The 16,240-nt window shown below is 39.1% G+C and overlaps 1 protein-coding gene across 7 annotated transcripts in view; it reads right to left on the minus strand.

Annotated features, from left to right (window-relative positions):
- srcin1a (SRC kinase signaling inhibitor 1a) overlaps nucleotides 1-16,240 on the minus strand; it is a 385,766-nt gene that overhangs the window by 4,358 nt on the left and 365,168 nt on the right. For 5 of the 7 annotated variants that reach the window (XM_062050042.1, XM_062050044.1, XM_062050043.1 and 2 more), the window contains 2 exons: nucleotides 14,016-14,765; nucleotides 8,397-8,747 (listed from right to left, as the gene is read on the minus strand). In XM_062050042.1, the coding sequence (XP_061906026.1) occupies nucleotides 8,412-8,747; nucleotides 14,016-14,765 (1,086 nt within the window). In that variant the 3' untranslated portion in view covers nucleotides 8,397-8,411. Of the gene's footprint in view, nucleotides 1-8,396; nucleotides 8,748-14,015; nucleotides 14,766-16,240 lie in introns of those variants that run through there. The other 2 variants (XM_062050045.1, XM_062050046.1) reach the window with 2 other exon arrangements.

Raw genomic sequence — 16,240 nt, forward strand, 5'->3', positions numbered from 1 at the left:
AGCAAGATCGGATGGAGCTAGACCGTTTAGTATTTTATACGTAAGTAGTAAAACCTTAAAGTCGCATCTTAAGTGCACAGGAAGCCAGTGCACGTGAGAAATAATATAAATAATTCAATGTATATACTCTGATGATTAACTTGTGTGATGACTGTATTATGACGATAGGATATATTTGTACCATGAATTGATTTACGTGGACCCCGACTTAAACAAGTTGAAAGACTTATTCGGGTGTTACCATTTAGTGGTCAATTGTACGGAATATGTACTGTACTGTGCAATCTACTAATAAAAGTTTCAATCAATCAATCAAAAAGCCAGTATAGGCCTGATATCAAACTTTCTTGTTCTTGACAACAAAGTCTAGCAAAATATGTTACAGTAATCGAGACGAGACGTTTTTAGCCAGGTTTCACTGAGACCAATCATGTTAAGATTGTTGTTTCTAATGACCTCATTAACTAATAACGTTTTGGGAGACAATGATCTGATGTTTAAAAAGCCCATATTATCAGTAGTGGGCTGTTTTGAGGAATTTTTTGTTAATGGTATCCGTAGTAGTGATATTAATAACGTTATGTTTATTTTGTGTAGTGCGCCTTGAACCTTAAATCATTTCGATCACATCTAGGAATTATTATGGTGGGAATGTTGAGATTATTTGCTTGGGGCTGCGACAAATTTAACGCTTCATAATTTGCCACCTCAGTAGAATGCATGTTCACCTCTGGCACAGTCACTGCAGAACAAACATTATGTGAGTTATGTATTATTCTATGAGAAATGCCTTGTGTGCAGGAATTTTCAAGCCTGGCGCTGGTTAGTTCTAGCTTAACTGACTCCTCACCCGGGCTAACAGACACTGTAGTTGTCAAGTGTGACTCAAACAGTAATCTACGTTCCTGGAAAGAGAGATGGCGCCTTCCGGTTAGGGTGAAGGCCGTCCCTCCTCAGCATCCCAATTATCGATAAACGTTAGTCCATGTTCTCTACAAAAACTAGCCAGCCACTTGTTAAGCAAGACTAATCTGCTATACCGCTCATCATTGCCTCTTGCAGGCAGGGGCCCAGAGACAAGTACTCAATAGTGAGACATCTTTCTAGCGAGATTACAAGTCCTAACTATGTTTGTCTTTGTAATCTGTGACTGTCTCATCCTGGTGTCATTGGAGCCGACGTGTACAACTATGTTTGCGTAGCTAATGGTGCGATTAGCCTGTCGTAAGTGTTTACTAGGCTTGTTGCGAGTCAGCTCCCTAAGATGTCAGGTGCTCTGGCACCGGAAATACACTTAATTATGGCTGGTTTACCAAGCTGTATGTTTCGGGTGATGGAGTCTCCTATGACTAAGATGTGGTGTCCGGTAGACTGGGATGTAAGACTAGCTAAAGGGCTGAATCTATTATGCGTCTCAACCAGTTCACCGTAGCTTAGGGCTGCTACAAACTGGGCTAGTCATCTCGCTACAGCATACGCTAGCAAATGTGTCCACAGCGTCTAAAGTTACGAAATTACTCTGCTCTAATTGGCGGACACGGTCCCCTAGTAGGGCAAACCTATCCATGAGAATGGTGCACAAAGAACAGGGAGCCATACTCACGTTGTTTCTTTCACTGAGTCAAGTTGTTGCTGTCTTCGGAGAAGTGGCCGCAACATGAGGGAGCAAATGCCTTCGGAACGTAGCTGCCTTTGCTGCGAAGACCTTAACTTCGTTAGCTTAGCAGCTAGCTAGTAAGCTTTTTTAGCGGCAGCAGCAGCAGCGAGCAGTCACTCACACTCCTAATACATTGTAACTATTCCTTAACTGTTAATAAAAATAAAACATACTTCAATGATATATTTTAAAATATAGTATTCACTATCAAATGCCATTTTAAAAAACACTGATAAAATGTATCATATTTAAACGTACAAAATTATGAATCAATTTGAATATATCAATTAAAAATACCTAAAAATACCAAAATGTCAAATTTAAATATAAAAATATTTACATCTTAAATGCCAAATGATATAAAAAATAATACAGATTAATCAAATGCCATTTTAAAGAACACTGATAAAATGTATCATATTTAAACGTACAAAATTATGAATCAATTTGAATATAAATTAAAAATACCTAAAAATACCAAAATGTCAAATTTAAATATAAAAATATTTACATCTTAAATGCCAAATGATATAAAAAATAATACAGATTAATCAAATGCCATTTTAAAGAACACTGATAAAATGTATCATATTTAAACGTACACAATTATTAATTAATTTGAATATAAATTAAAAATACCTAAAAATACCAAAATGTCAAATTTAAATATACAAATATTTACATCTTAAATGCCAAATGATATAAAAATAATACAGATTAAAAAAGTACAAAGTATTCAAACACTAAATGTGAATATCATTACATATTTAAATATAAACTTTTGAAAAACATTACTACACAAAAATTAGGAATGAAATATACCAAATACCAAGATGTTTTAAATAATTTTAAAATGGAGGTATACAATTATAACTATTAAAATATAACTTGCCATTGAAATTACAGTAAATATCAGTTTGTTTTTACCCTAGTTTTACCATATTTGTCATCTATATATTTTTACACATATACAATACATTTATATATTTTGTTATCATTATTTTAAAAAGTAATCTACAGTAATTTAATCTAGTTTGAGAGATTGAAAAAAATCACATCTTTTTAATGTATTTATCCTAACGTGACATACATTTTATTCTTCAAAAAGCATGCAAAGTTTCATCATCCAGATCCAGAATATCATTTTTGAAACAAAATATAAACTTTAAAACAGCTGTTTTTTTTACTATGCACACATCTTTAATTTTCATACCATTCACAAGAGTTTAATTGAGACTCTGAGAGAGAAAACTTTTTTGCGGCGGTATACAAGAGTTGTATTACAGGATTACAGGGATTAGTTCTACATGAGTGGACCAAAAGGTGTTGTAGGGTGCAGTTTTGTCCATGCTAAGATGTTTGTATACACGACAGTAAATATAAAACGACAACATGGAGTCCATCTTTTTGTCACTGGAGTCAACGCAAAGTGTAAAGACTGCAAACTGGCACCACAAATTGTGCAGTCCAGTCTGTTAGAGACTTGTAAACGTGAATGCAAGAGTCAGGCCTGTGGCAGGGAGGAAATTAAACCACTGAAGCGCGTCAAATAAAAGCCAAAAGTAGAGTTCCGCCTTTAAATGAAGAATTAAGCTTGTCAGTATAATTGGCGAAAAAAGTTAAGTGCACATCGCACAGATTTAAACATCGAGGCACATTTGGAATTAAGAGAAGACAAAAGACTTCAGAACGGGATTGGCTGGATATCCCAGTGCTGTCACTCGAGTCTGTGATCACGACGAAAAGGCAAAGCTCGCCATCAAGACACATTTCCTCTCCTTGATGCGCCAGCTTTCTTCCTTCCTTCCGCCTTCCCGCAATTTGCAGCCCCCCCCCGAGTGGATGTCTGCACTTGTCTCATAGAAAAGCGAAATGAATCCCTTTTTATTTCGGCGTGACACCGACTCACACGTTAAGCTAAGTGCCCACCTGCGTTAAAAAAGCCTATGAGGGTTAGACTCCACCAAGGCTGCACTTTGTCACCGATTCTACAATTTCTAGGCGCAGTCAGGGCGTTGAGGGGATCCGGTTTTTGGCTGCAGGATTAGGTCTCTGCTTTTTGCAGATGATGTGGTCCTGATGGCTTTATCTGGCCAGGATCTTCAGATCTCACTGGACCGGTTCGCAGCCGAGTGTGAAGCGACTGGGATGAGAATCAGCACCTCCAAGTCCGAGTCCATGGATCTCGCCCGGAAAAGGGTGGAGTGCCATCTCCGGGTTGGGGTAGAGATGTTGCCCCAAGTGGAGGAGTTCATGTACCTCGGAGTCTTGTTCACGAGTGAGGGAAGAGTGGATCCTGAGATCGACAGGCGGATCGGTGTGGCGTCTTCAGTAATGCGGACGCTGTATCGATCCGTTGCGGTGAAGAAGGAGCTGAGCCGGAAGGCAAAGCTCTCAATTTACCGGTCGATCTACGTTCCCATCCTCACCTATGGTCGTGAGCTTTGGGTTATGACCGAAAGGACAAGATCACGGGTACAAGCGGCCGAAATGAGTTTCCTCCGCCGGGTGGCGGGGCTCTCCCTTAGAGATAGGGTGAGAAGCTCTGCCATCCGGGTGGATAATATAACAACACTTCTGTAAATGCCCCTGAAGTCCTTTGCGAGTACACTTGCTAGTACACACGATGATGAATACAATGTATTATGTGGTTCCAGTAGTTTCAGTATAACTATTACATGTTACAAGTTTGCATCACTGGGATGTTTGGTGTCAAAACCACAAAAGAAAGACATTTACATGACTAGTAATTAATGAGCGCAATTTTCTGCCAGTATAATCGAAGCCGCCGAGCTGCGACCGGGCAAAAAAAACCAGGCGTTGATTAATGCGCCTCATCTTATCATCAGGTCATCAAGAAGGCGGTGGGGCGGACTTCAAAAGCTAATCAAGATCCCCGACTCGAGTTCCTCACTTTAGGACGTTAGACAACAAGACACAATGTCGCAGATTACATAATTAATGAATTTTTATTTTTTTAGTTTGAATGGACAAAATTCATCCTTAAGTCTGCAGATGGACAAATATGATACAGACGCAGTGTGCCTTCCAGTCTACTAGTTGGCGATAAGAAGATTCTGGGGAAGTTATCTGATAAACATGAGGGAAATGTTCGAATAATTATGTATATATTATCACACAACTTTTATGCTTAAGGGCCGTTGCTATAAATAGTGTCAATTGTGCTGAAGTGGTATTTTTCTTTGTCTGTGCAAAGCTGGCAATCCAAAAGATTGCAAGTCAGTCTGGTATCAGTGTTTGTGTCCAGGAACGGCCTGCTGACTGCCAAGGCCAAACACCGCCGTGACGCAGACAGAGCAGAGACAAGGCGATATCACCAGCGTCAACACATTTGCATTTTTGTATAATCATATATTGTGTCTAACTGGAGTTGTCGAGATTACCCCCTTCCCTCAGCGACAGCTTCAGTGATGTAAACAGGGACCTCCCAAATAAATAGAGGATTATTAGAACATAGTTTGGATCTGTAACTAGAATACAGCCCAAAACACGTGTCTCCTCATTGAGCCAAATTGAACTCTGTCTCTGCATGATTCCTTGCTTCTCGTCTGTTTAATAGATGTCATCAGTGTTTGAACCTGACACGATCACATGACAAGCACCAGTTTTTTCTGCCCTCATCTTATAGGGCCAACAGGGCATTCCGTTACTTGTACACCATACAGAAAAGAAGGCAAGAATGGCGGCTCATTAAAAAATATGCCACGATGTTGAAACAAGAACACTGGGAATAACATTTCATTGGTGAAATTTCTTTTTACAAAAAAAATAAAATAAATGTCATTAATAGCAAGTTTTAATGTTGACAATAAAGTAAACCGCATACAAATCGATTGAGAAATAAACAAGTTGTGATTTATTTTTAATATAACGCGTCATATTGCATTGCCCTAAACCAGAGGATTAAACTTTGTCTATTGAGGACCGTACATTGAAAAATGTAAACATGCGAGAGACATTTTTATATTTTCTTATTTTTAAAACCAATACAATATTTACTGTAATTATTACACTGCAAAAACTGAAATCTAAGTAAGATTAAATATCTCAAATAAGGGTGATATTTGCTTATTTTCTGCCTGATAACATAATTCTTCTCACTAAGCAAATTTTATGTTAGAGTGTTTTACTTGTTTTAAGGGTTTTGGTCCTAAATGATCTCAGTAAGATATTACAGCTTGTTGCTGAGATGTTATGACCTATATTGAGTAAAACATGCTTGAAACTAGAATATCAACTGTTGCAAAGCTGTGTCATCAACACTCACAAGTATAAAACTACTAATAATTGCTAAAATCATGATTTTGACACAAATCTGTCTCATAATTAAAACAGATGACAGCCAAATGGACTTTGCTGTTTTATTTTCAATGAAACAATAGAAAATACGTACTCATATAGTAGTACAATTGGCACAGTACAGTAAACTGACAGTTAATATTTAAACATTTAACGTGTGACATTTCAAACAATTTTGAACAGAAATAGTTCATGCACATTCAGGTCAATTCTTCAAAATTACAATAAAAAAAAATTTGGCCGGGGGCCGGGCTGTATATATACGCACTAAATGACTGAAAGAGCACGCACTTGGCGCGATGATGTCATGTTATCGATGGAAAAATGCATTTTTAGACCATATGATATGCCTGAGCGGCTAGTAGACCCCGAGAGTAACAGGTAGTTTCCTTGTTGCCTTTCCATTAAGAAAAATGAACTAGTTTTTAGTGTAAGTTTGCTGGTTTCAAGAAATGTAATGCCGAGCGCATATCATTATGTCAAGATAATGGCACTAGCATTTACTTCATTTAAGAATATTTTTCAACATATTGAGCAAAAAGGTCTCTTTTCTTTTTCTACACTGCAAAAAGTCGGTGTTGAAAAACAATAAATAAAAAAATAAAATTAGGGGCATTTTACTTGAACTAAGCAAAATTATCTGCCAATAGAACAAGAAAATTTGGCTTGTCAAGACTTTCCAAAACAAGTAAAATTAGCTAACGTCAATGAACCCAAAAATACCTTAAAATAAGTATATTCTCACTAATAACAAGTGCACTTTTCTTGGTAGAAAAAACAAATATGAGACCTTTTTTCTCAATATGTTGAAAAATATTCTTAAATTAAGTAAATGCTGGTGCCATTATCTTGACGTAATGATATGCGCTCGGCATTACATTTCTTGCATTTTCCCCATCGATAAAATGACATCATCGCGCCAAGTGCATGCTCTTTCAGTCAATTAGTGCGCATATATATATATATATATATATATATATATATATATATATATATATATATATATATATATATATATATATATATATATACACTACCGTTCAAAAGTTTGGGGTCACATTGAAATGTCCTTATTTTTGAAGGAAAAGCACTGTACTTTTCAATGAAGATAACTTTAAACTAGTCTTAACTTTAAAGAAATACACTCTATACATTGCTAATGTGGTAAAGGACTATTCTAGCCGCAAATGTCTGGTTTTTGGTGCAATATCTACATAGGTGTATGGAGGCCCATTTCCAGCAACTATCACTCCAGTGTTCTAATGGTACAATGTGTTTGCTCATTGGCTCAGAAGGCTAATTGATGATTAGAAAACCCTTGTGCAATCATGTTCACACATCTGAAAACAGTTTAGCTCGTTACAGAAGCTACAAAACTGACCTTCCTTCGAGCAGATTGAGTTTCTGGAGCATCACATTTGTGGGGTCAATTAAACGCTCAAAATGGCCAGAAAAAGAGAACTTTCATTTGAAACTCGACAGTCTAATCTTGTTCTTAGAAATGAAGGCTATTCTACAAAATTGTTTGGGTGACCCCAAACTTTTGAACGGTAGTGTATATATATATATATATTTACAGCCCGGCGCCCGACCCAATTTTTTTAACTGTAATTTTGAAGAATTTATCTGAATGTGCGTGAACTATTTCTGTTCAAAATTGTTTGAAATGTTAAACGTTTAAATATTAACTGTCAGTTTACTGTAATGTACCAACTGCACTACTATATGAGTACATATTTTTTGATTTTACTTGTTTTGGAAAGTCTTGACAAGCCGAATTTTCTTGTTCTATTAGCAGATAATTTTACTTAGTTCAAATAAAATATCCCTACATTTTGTTTTGTTTTTTCTAGAGATGTCCGATATTATCGGCCGATAAATGCTTTAAAATGTAATATCGGAAATTATCGGTATCGTTTTGTTAAATTATCGGTATGTTTTTTAAAAAATGTATTTGTATTTTTATTTTTATTAAATCAACATGAAAAACACAAGATACACTTACAATTAGTGCACCAACCCAAAAAAACCTCCCTCCCCCATTCACACTCATTCACACAAAAGGGTTGTTTCCTTCTGTTATTAATATTCTGGTTCCTACATTATATATCAATATATATCAATACAGTCTGCACGGGATACAGTCCGTAAGCACACATGATTGTGCGTGCTGCTGGTCCACTAGTAGTACTAACCTTTAACAGTTAATTTTACTCATTTTTATTAATTACTAGTTTCTATGTAACTGTTTTTATATTGTTTTACTTTCTTTTTTATTCAATAATTTTTTTTAAATTTAATTATCTTATTTTATTTTATTATTTTTTAAAAAAAGGACCTCATCTTCACCATACCTGGTTGTCCAAATTAGGCATAATAATGTGTTAATTCCACGACTGTATATATCGGTATCGGTTGATATCGGTATCTGTAATTAAGAGTTGGACAATATCGGAATATCGGATATCGGCACAAAAGCCATTATCGGATATCCCAAGTTTTTTTGTTTGTTTTTGAACACTGACTTTTTGCAGTGCGGGTGTTGTGGATCAAAGTGGATATGGTTAGAAAAAGGAGGAAAGAAGGAGCATGCACCAGAGCAGCAGCGAGCACGACCATGAAGGCGGCTTACCTGCTGATGCTGGCCTTGGCTCTTCAGGAAGTCCTCCCTCTTGCCGCTCTTGTATTTGTCCATGCTGTTGTGCTGCAGGTGCTTCAGCTTGGTGGCCGTAGGGGGCGGGACCTTGCCGGGGGCCAGGCCATTTCCTCCCTGGTGGAACAGAAGAAAGAGGGAGAGAGTTCAAGCCGAGACTTTATTAGCGGAGTTTTAGCATTGGCTGCATCTCCCGGGACCTCCCGATGAGGCGGGGGTTCGGAGCTTTTTAGGAGTGCAAAACGTGACAAAGAGGAGAACAAGGGGATGTATCAAAGTTGGCCGCTGCACAGGATTAAGGCGCTCGTGTTCCTAATAATGTTTCCTGCTGAGTTACACCATCTCTCATCATGCGCGCTCTCTTGTCGCTCGCAGCTCCATCAAAGCCCGCAAACGACCGAGCCGACAGCAGAAGCTAATACGAGATGAACTTCAACCCCCCCCCCTTTAACACAATGAGAAATAACATGTGTGCACTTGCAACTCATCATGTAGGAGTGATGCAACGACGAGCGCCGCCATGACGAAAGAACACGTTGTGTGATCCTCGGCGGGAGCCGTGCCCGCCTCGCCATTAAAAAGGCCCCGAGAGTCGCACGCCACACTCTCGGCTGACAGCGGGCCGGCAAGAGTGTTGCTGCGAAACTGTCACATGTCACTACAAGTGGCAGCCCCATCTCATGGTGCTTGCTCATATTATATATATATATGTGTTGGTGAATCTTTTGCAATTTGTTTAATGAACAATGGAGACTGCAAAGAAGAAAGCCGTAGGTGGGAAGCGGTGTATTAGCGGCCGGCTGCAGCAACACGACCAGGAGGACTTTCTTTCTTTCTTTAGTTTATTTCGAACATGAACACACTTACGTCTTAATACGTCACACAATTTCATATCATTTCATTTTACATCATGCCCGAAAAGGAGTAGGAAGAAGCAAAGCTTATTTAATCCTACCCCTTTCCCACTTCAAAGCGTTTACAATGATATAGAATCATTTATTGACCTTTTTATATAATAAAATAACATCTATGAATTAGTATACACCAGGGGTCACCAACGCGGTGCCCGCAGGCACCAGGTAGCCCGTAAGGACCAGATGAGTAGCCCGCTGGCCTGTTCTAAAAATAGCTCAAATAGCAGCACTTACCAGTGAGCTGCCTCTATTTTTTAAATTGTATTTATTTACTAGCAAGCTGGTCTCGCTTTGCCCGACATTTTTAATTCTAAGAGAGACAAAACTCAAATAGAATTTGAAAATCCAAGAAAATATTTTAAAGACTTGGTCTTCACTTGTTTAAATAAATTCATTATTTTTTTTACTTTGCCTCTTATAACTTTCAGAAAGACAATTTTAGAGAAAAAATACAACCTTAAAAAGGATTTTAGGATTTTTAAACACATATACCTTTTTACCTTTTAAATTCCTTCCTCTTCTTTCCTGACAATTTAAATCAATGTTCAAGTAATTTTTTTTTTTTATTGTAAAGAATAATAAATACATTTTAATTTAATTCTTCATTTTAGCTTCTGTTTTTTCGACGAAGAATATTTGTGAAATATTTCTTCAAACTTATTATGATTAAAATTCCCAAAAATTATTCTGGCAAATCTAGAAAATCTGTAGAATCAAATTTAAATCTTATTTCAAAGTCTTTTGAATTTCTTTTAAAATTTTTGTTCTGGAAAATCTAGAAGAAATAATGATTTGTCTTTGTTAGAAATATAGCTTGGTCCAATTTGTTATATATTCTAACAAAGTGCAGATTGAATTTTAACCTTTTTAAAACATGTCATCAAAATTCTAAAATTAATCTTAGTCAGGAAAAATTACTAATGATGTTCCATAAATTATTTTTTTTATTTTTTCAAAAAGATTCGAATTAGCTAGTTTTTCTCTTCTTTTTTTCGGTTGAATTTTGAATTTTAAAGAGTCGAAATTGAAGATAAACCATGTTTCAAAATTTTATTGTCATTTTTTTCGTGTTTTCTCCTCTTTTAAACCGTTCAATTAAGTGTAAATATTATTAATTATTAATAATAACATAGAGTTAAAGGTAAATTGAGCAAATTGGCTATTTTCGGCAATTTATTTAAGTGTGTATCAAACTGGTAGCCCTTCGCATTAATCAGTACCCAAGAAGTAGCTCTTGGTTTCAAAAAGGTTGGTGACCCCTGGTATACACAACAGTTTTATAATATGTAATTAATTAATTCAGTCATTATTAACATACTGAGATGAAGAATATCTTATTTTTAATAAGGTTAGAAGTATTTCTCATAATTCTTCTTCTTTGTACTTTGTAAGACAAAAAAAAATAAAAAAATAAGTTGGATAGCAGACGCGCTACCGTGAGTACGCAGCTTTGGCTTCCAAACATTTGATCGCTTGCCCGTACGTGCGTGCCGCTATGTGCATGTCACGTATGTAACTTTGGGGAAATATATGTGCTGTATGAACTTTGGGGAGGTGAACAGTACTTTGGGCTGTGGGATTGAGTGTGTTGTGCGGGTGTTTGAGTTGTATTGGCGGGTTATATGGACGGGAGGGGGGAGGTGTTTGTTATGCGGTATTAATTTGTGGCATATTAAATATAAGCCTGGTTGTGTTGTGGCTAATAGAGTATATATATGTCTTGTGTTTATTTACCGTTTTAGTCATTCCCAGCTGAATATCAGGTCCCACCCGCCTCTCACAGCATCTTCCCTATCTGAATCGCTTCCACTGCCCTCTAATCCTTCACTCTCACTTTCCTCATCCACAAATGATAAATAAATGATAAATGGGTTATACTTGTATAGCGCTTTTCTACCTTCAAGGTACTCAAAGCGCTTTGACAGTATTTCCACATTCACCCATTCACACACACATTCACACACTGATGGAGGGAGCTGCCATGCAAGGCGCTACCAACACCCATCAGGAGCGAGGGTGAAGTGTCTTGCCCAAGGACACAACGGACGTGACTAGGATGGTAGAAGGTGGGGATTGAACCCCAGTAACCAGCAACCCTCCGATTCCTGGCACAGCCACTCTACCAACTTCGCCACGCCGTCCCTAATCTTTCATCCTCGCTCAAATTAATGGGGTAATCGTCGCTTTCTCGGTCCGAATCGCTCTCGCTGCTGATGGCCATGATTGTAAACAATGTGCAGATGTGAGGAGCTCCACAACCTGTGACGTCACGCTACTTCCGGTACAGGCAAGGCTTTTTTATCAGCGACCAAAAGTTGCAAACTTTATCGTCGATGTTCTCTACTAAATCCTTTCAGCAAAAATATGGCAATATCGCGAAATGATCAAGTATGACACATAGAATGGATCTGCTATTCCCGTTTAAATAAGAACATTTCATTTCAGTAGGCCTTTAATGCTCATTTTTTGCTGAACTTTTGGTGCATATGTTGTACCTCATTACCAGTGTTGGGACTAACGCGTTACGGCGGTAACTAGTAATCTAACGCGTTATTTTTTATATTCAGTAACTCAGTTACCGTTACTACATGATGCGTTACTGCGTTATTTTACGTTATTTTTTATGTAGTATCGGCTAGAAACTGATAAGATCTGAGTATTTTATTGGAGCGCTGCGGAAGAGGCGACGGGGAAGAGGGTTGGTTGGAGGCGTGTCGTGACGTAGGGAGAAGTACAGAGCGCCAATAAACCTTAAAGGCACTGCCTTTGCGTGCCGGCCCAATCACATAATATCTACGGCTTTTCACACACACAAGTGAATGCAAGGTATACTTGGTCAACAGCCATACAGGTCACACTGAGGGTGGCCGTATAAACAACTTTAACACTGTTACAAATATGCGCCACACTGTGAACCCACACCAAACAAGAATGACAAACACATTTCGGGAGAACATCCGCACCGTAACACAACATAAACACAACAGAACAAATACCCAGAACCCCTTGCAGCACTAACTCTTCCGGGACGCTACAATATGCATCCCACGCTATCCCAATACCCACCCACCATGTTTTGAGGCATGTTAACAAAAATAATGCACTTTGTGACTTCAATAATAAATATGGCAGTGCCATGTTGGCATTTTTTTCCCATAACTTGAGTTGATTTATTTTGGAAAACCTTGTTACATTGTTTAATGCATCCAGCGGGGCATCACAACAAAATTAAGCATAATAATGTGTTAATTCCACGACTGTATGTATCGGTTGATATCGAAATCGGTAATTAAGAATTGGACAATATCGGAATATCGGCAAAAAAGCCATTATCGGACATCTCTAATTGTGGCACATTAAAGTATTATTCCATATAGAGATGTACGATAATATCGGACTGCCGATATTATCGGCCGATAAATGCTTTAAAATGTAATATCGGAAATTATCGGTATCGGTTTCAAAAAGTAAAATATATGACTTTTTAAAACGCCGCTGTACGGAGTGGTACACGGACGTAGGGAGAAGTACAGAGCGCCAATAAACCTTAAAGGCACTGCCTTTGCGTGCCGGCCCAATCACATAATATCTACGGCTTTTCACACACACAAGTGAATGCAAACGCATACTTGGTCAACAGACATACAGGTCACACTGAGGGTGGCCGTATAAACAACTTTAACACTGTTACAAATATGCGCCACACTGTGAACCCACACCAAACAAGAATGACAAACACATTTCGGGAGAACATCCGCACCGTAACACAACATAAACACTACAGAACAAATACCCAGAACCCCTTGCAGCACTAACTCTTCCGGGACGCTACAATATGCATCCCACGCTATCCCAATACCCGCCCACCATGTTTTGAGGCATGTTAAAAAAAATAATGCACTTTGTGACTTCAATAATAAATATGGCAGTGCCATGTTGGCATTTTTTTCCCATAACTTGAGTTGATTTATTTTGGAAAACCTTGTTACATTGTTTAACGCATCCAGCGGGGCATCACAACAAAATTAGGCATAATAATGTGTATATATACACAACTGTATATATCGGTATCGGTTGATATCGGAATCGGTAATTAAGAGTTGGACAATATCGGCAAAAAAGCCATTATCGGACATCTCTAATGAAAACCTAAATATGATTATTTGAAATTCTCAATAAAACTAACAGAGTAAAAGAGAGTCAGAAGAAAGATGCAAAGACAAAAAGTTGTCACAAAGAATAAAGAACAATAAAAAAATAAGATGCCTTTTTTTATTGCCAGTGTAAAGAAGTAAAGAGTGAAAATGTGGAAAGCAAACAACCAATCACAGCGCAGATATGTCTGGTGTCTGTGCCGCCATCCCCCCCCCCCCCCCCGTGAGCCAATGAAAGGAGCAGACATCAGAAAAGCTCCCGCAGACCCTCAGAGAAGAAAATGAAAAAGGATGAAGGTGAGTTAGGAGAAATGAACCTGGCTCGATGTCGGCTTGGGCGGAACCGCCGGCTTCCTCCTGGTGGGTTCGGGTGGGAGCTCCTCCGCGCAGGAACCGGCGCTGATCTCTATCAGGGTGTTCTCCAACTGGCGAATGGTCTCCTCCAAGCTGTCCAGCCTCTTGAAGGTGCTGCGGCGGACATTCTCTCCTGCTTGAGATACCTCCACGGACTGAGAATCCGTGGCGCCGGCGCCGTGTTGAAGTCGGAGAACCACGTCCCCGGTCTCCGCCCCTCTCCTCAGAGCCGTCACCAGGGAGCTCCGCTGGCTCGGGCGAGCCACGGAGGATGTTCTCCTGGGTCTGGGCTGAGGATGAGACGACTCCAGGAGGCCGAGCAGCAGCTTGTAAGCGTCCTTGATCGTGGTCTCCTCCCTGAAGAGCAGCAGCAGAGGCCGCTCGCTCAAGTGGACGTCCGAGAGCTCCGCGCCGGCTGAGATAGTCCGGGTCTGGAAAATGACTCCCATGGCGCCGCTGAGCTCCTGTGCTTCTAACGGAGAAAGCGCCCTCATCTCCAGCTCTGTGAGGAGCAGAGTCACTTCCCGTTTCTCTTCTTCCTCGGAGAAGGAATGTCGCAACCTTAACTCTCGCCGAGCGGGTGAATTCATCACGGAAGGCCTTGTTTTTACAGGACAGGGGGACAAATCTCTGACAGGATCCTCAGGGGGGGACGCTGAAGCTGGCCAACAGTCAGTCAACATGATGTGTGCAACAGAACACAAAGGTCTGCCCTACAAACCAGGAAAGGACTTTTAATCACACAACTCTGACATCGCCCATTTAAAGGCCTACTGAAAGCCACTACTAACCGACCACGCAGTCTGATAGTTTATATATCAATGATGAAATCTTAACATCGCAACACATGCCGATACGGCCGGGTTAGATTAGTAAAGTGCAATTTTAAATTTCCCGCGAAATATCCTGCTGAAAACGTCTCGGTATGATGACGTTTGCGCGTGACGTCACGGATTGTAGCGGACATTTTGGGACAGCATTGTGGCCAGCTATTAAGTCGTCTGTTTTCATCGCAAAATTCCACAGTATTCTGGACATCTGTGTTGGTGAATCTTTATGCAATTTGTTTAATGAACAATGGAGACAGCAAAGAAGAAAGCCGTAGGTGGGAAGCGGTGTATTAGCGGCCGGCTGCAGCAACACGACCAGGAGGACTTTCTTTCTTTCTTTAGTTTATTTCGAACATGAACACACGTACATCTTAATACGTCACACAATTTCATATCATTTCATTTTACATCATGCCCGAAAAGGAGTAGGAAGAAGCAAAGCTTATTTAATCCTACCCCTTTCCCACGTCAAAGCATTTACAATGATATAGAATCATTTACTGACCTTTTTATATAATAAAATAACATCTATGAATTAGTATACACAACAGTTTTATAATATGTAATTAATTAATTCGGTCATTATTAACATACTGAGATGAAGAATATCTTATTTTTAATAAGGTTAGAAGTATTTCTCATAATTCTTCTTCTTTGTACTTTGTAAGACAAAAAAAATAAAAAAATTAGTTGGATAGCAGACGCGCTACCGTGAGTACGCAGCTGCGGCTTCCAAACATTTGATCGCTTGCCCGTACGTGCGTGCCGCTATGTGCATGTCACGTACGTAACTTTGGGGAAATATATGTGCTGTATGAACTTTGGGGAGGTGAACGGTACTTTGGGCTGTGGGATTGAGTGTGTTGTGCGGGTGTTTGATTTGTATTGGCGGGTTATATGGACGGGAGGGGGGAGGTGTTTGTTATGCGGGATTAATTTGTGGCATATTAAATATAAGCCTGGTTGTGTTGTGGCTAATAGAGTATATATATGTCTTGTGTTTATTTACTGTTTTAGTCATTCCCAGCTGAATATCAGGTCCCACCCGCCTCTCACAGCATCTTCTGGTGGACTTAAACAAGTTGGAAAACTTATTCGGGTGTTACCATTTAGTGGTCAATTGTACGGAATATGTACTTCACTGTGCAACCTACTAATAAAAGTCTCAATCAATCAATCAAGTCCCTATCTAGATGGCTTCCACTGCCCTCTAATCCTTCACTCTCACTTTCCTCATCCACAAATCTTTCATCCTCGCTCAAATTAATGGGGTAATCGTCGCTTTCTCGGTCTGAATGGCTCTCGCTGCTGGTGGCCATGATTGTAAACAATGTGCAGATGTGAGGCGCTCCACAACC

Source organism: Entelurus aequoreus, linkage group LG06 (assembly GCF_033978785.1).
Source record: "Entelurus aequoreus isolate RoL-2023_Sb linkage group LG06, RoL_Eaeq_v1.1, whole genome shotgun sequence".
NCBI classification, from domain to species: domain Eukaryota; kingdom Metazoa; phylum Chordata; class Actinopteri; order Syngnathiformes; family Syngnathidae; genus Entelurus; species Entelurus aequoreus.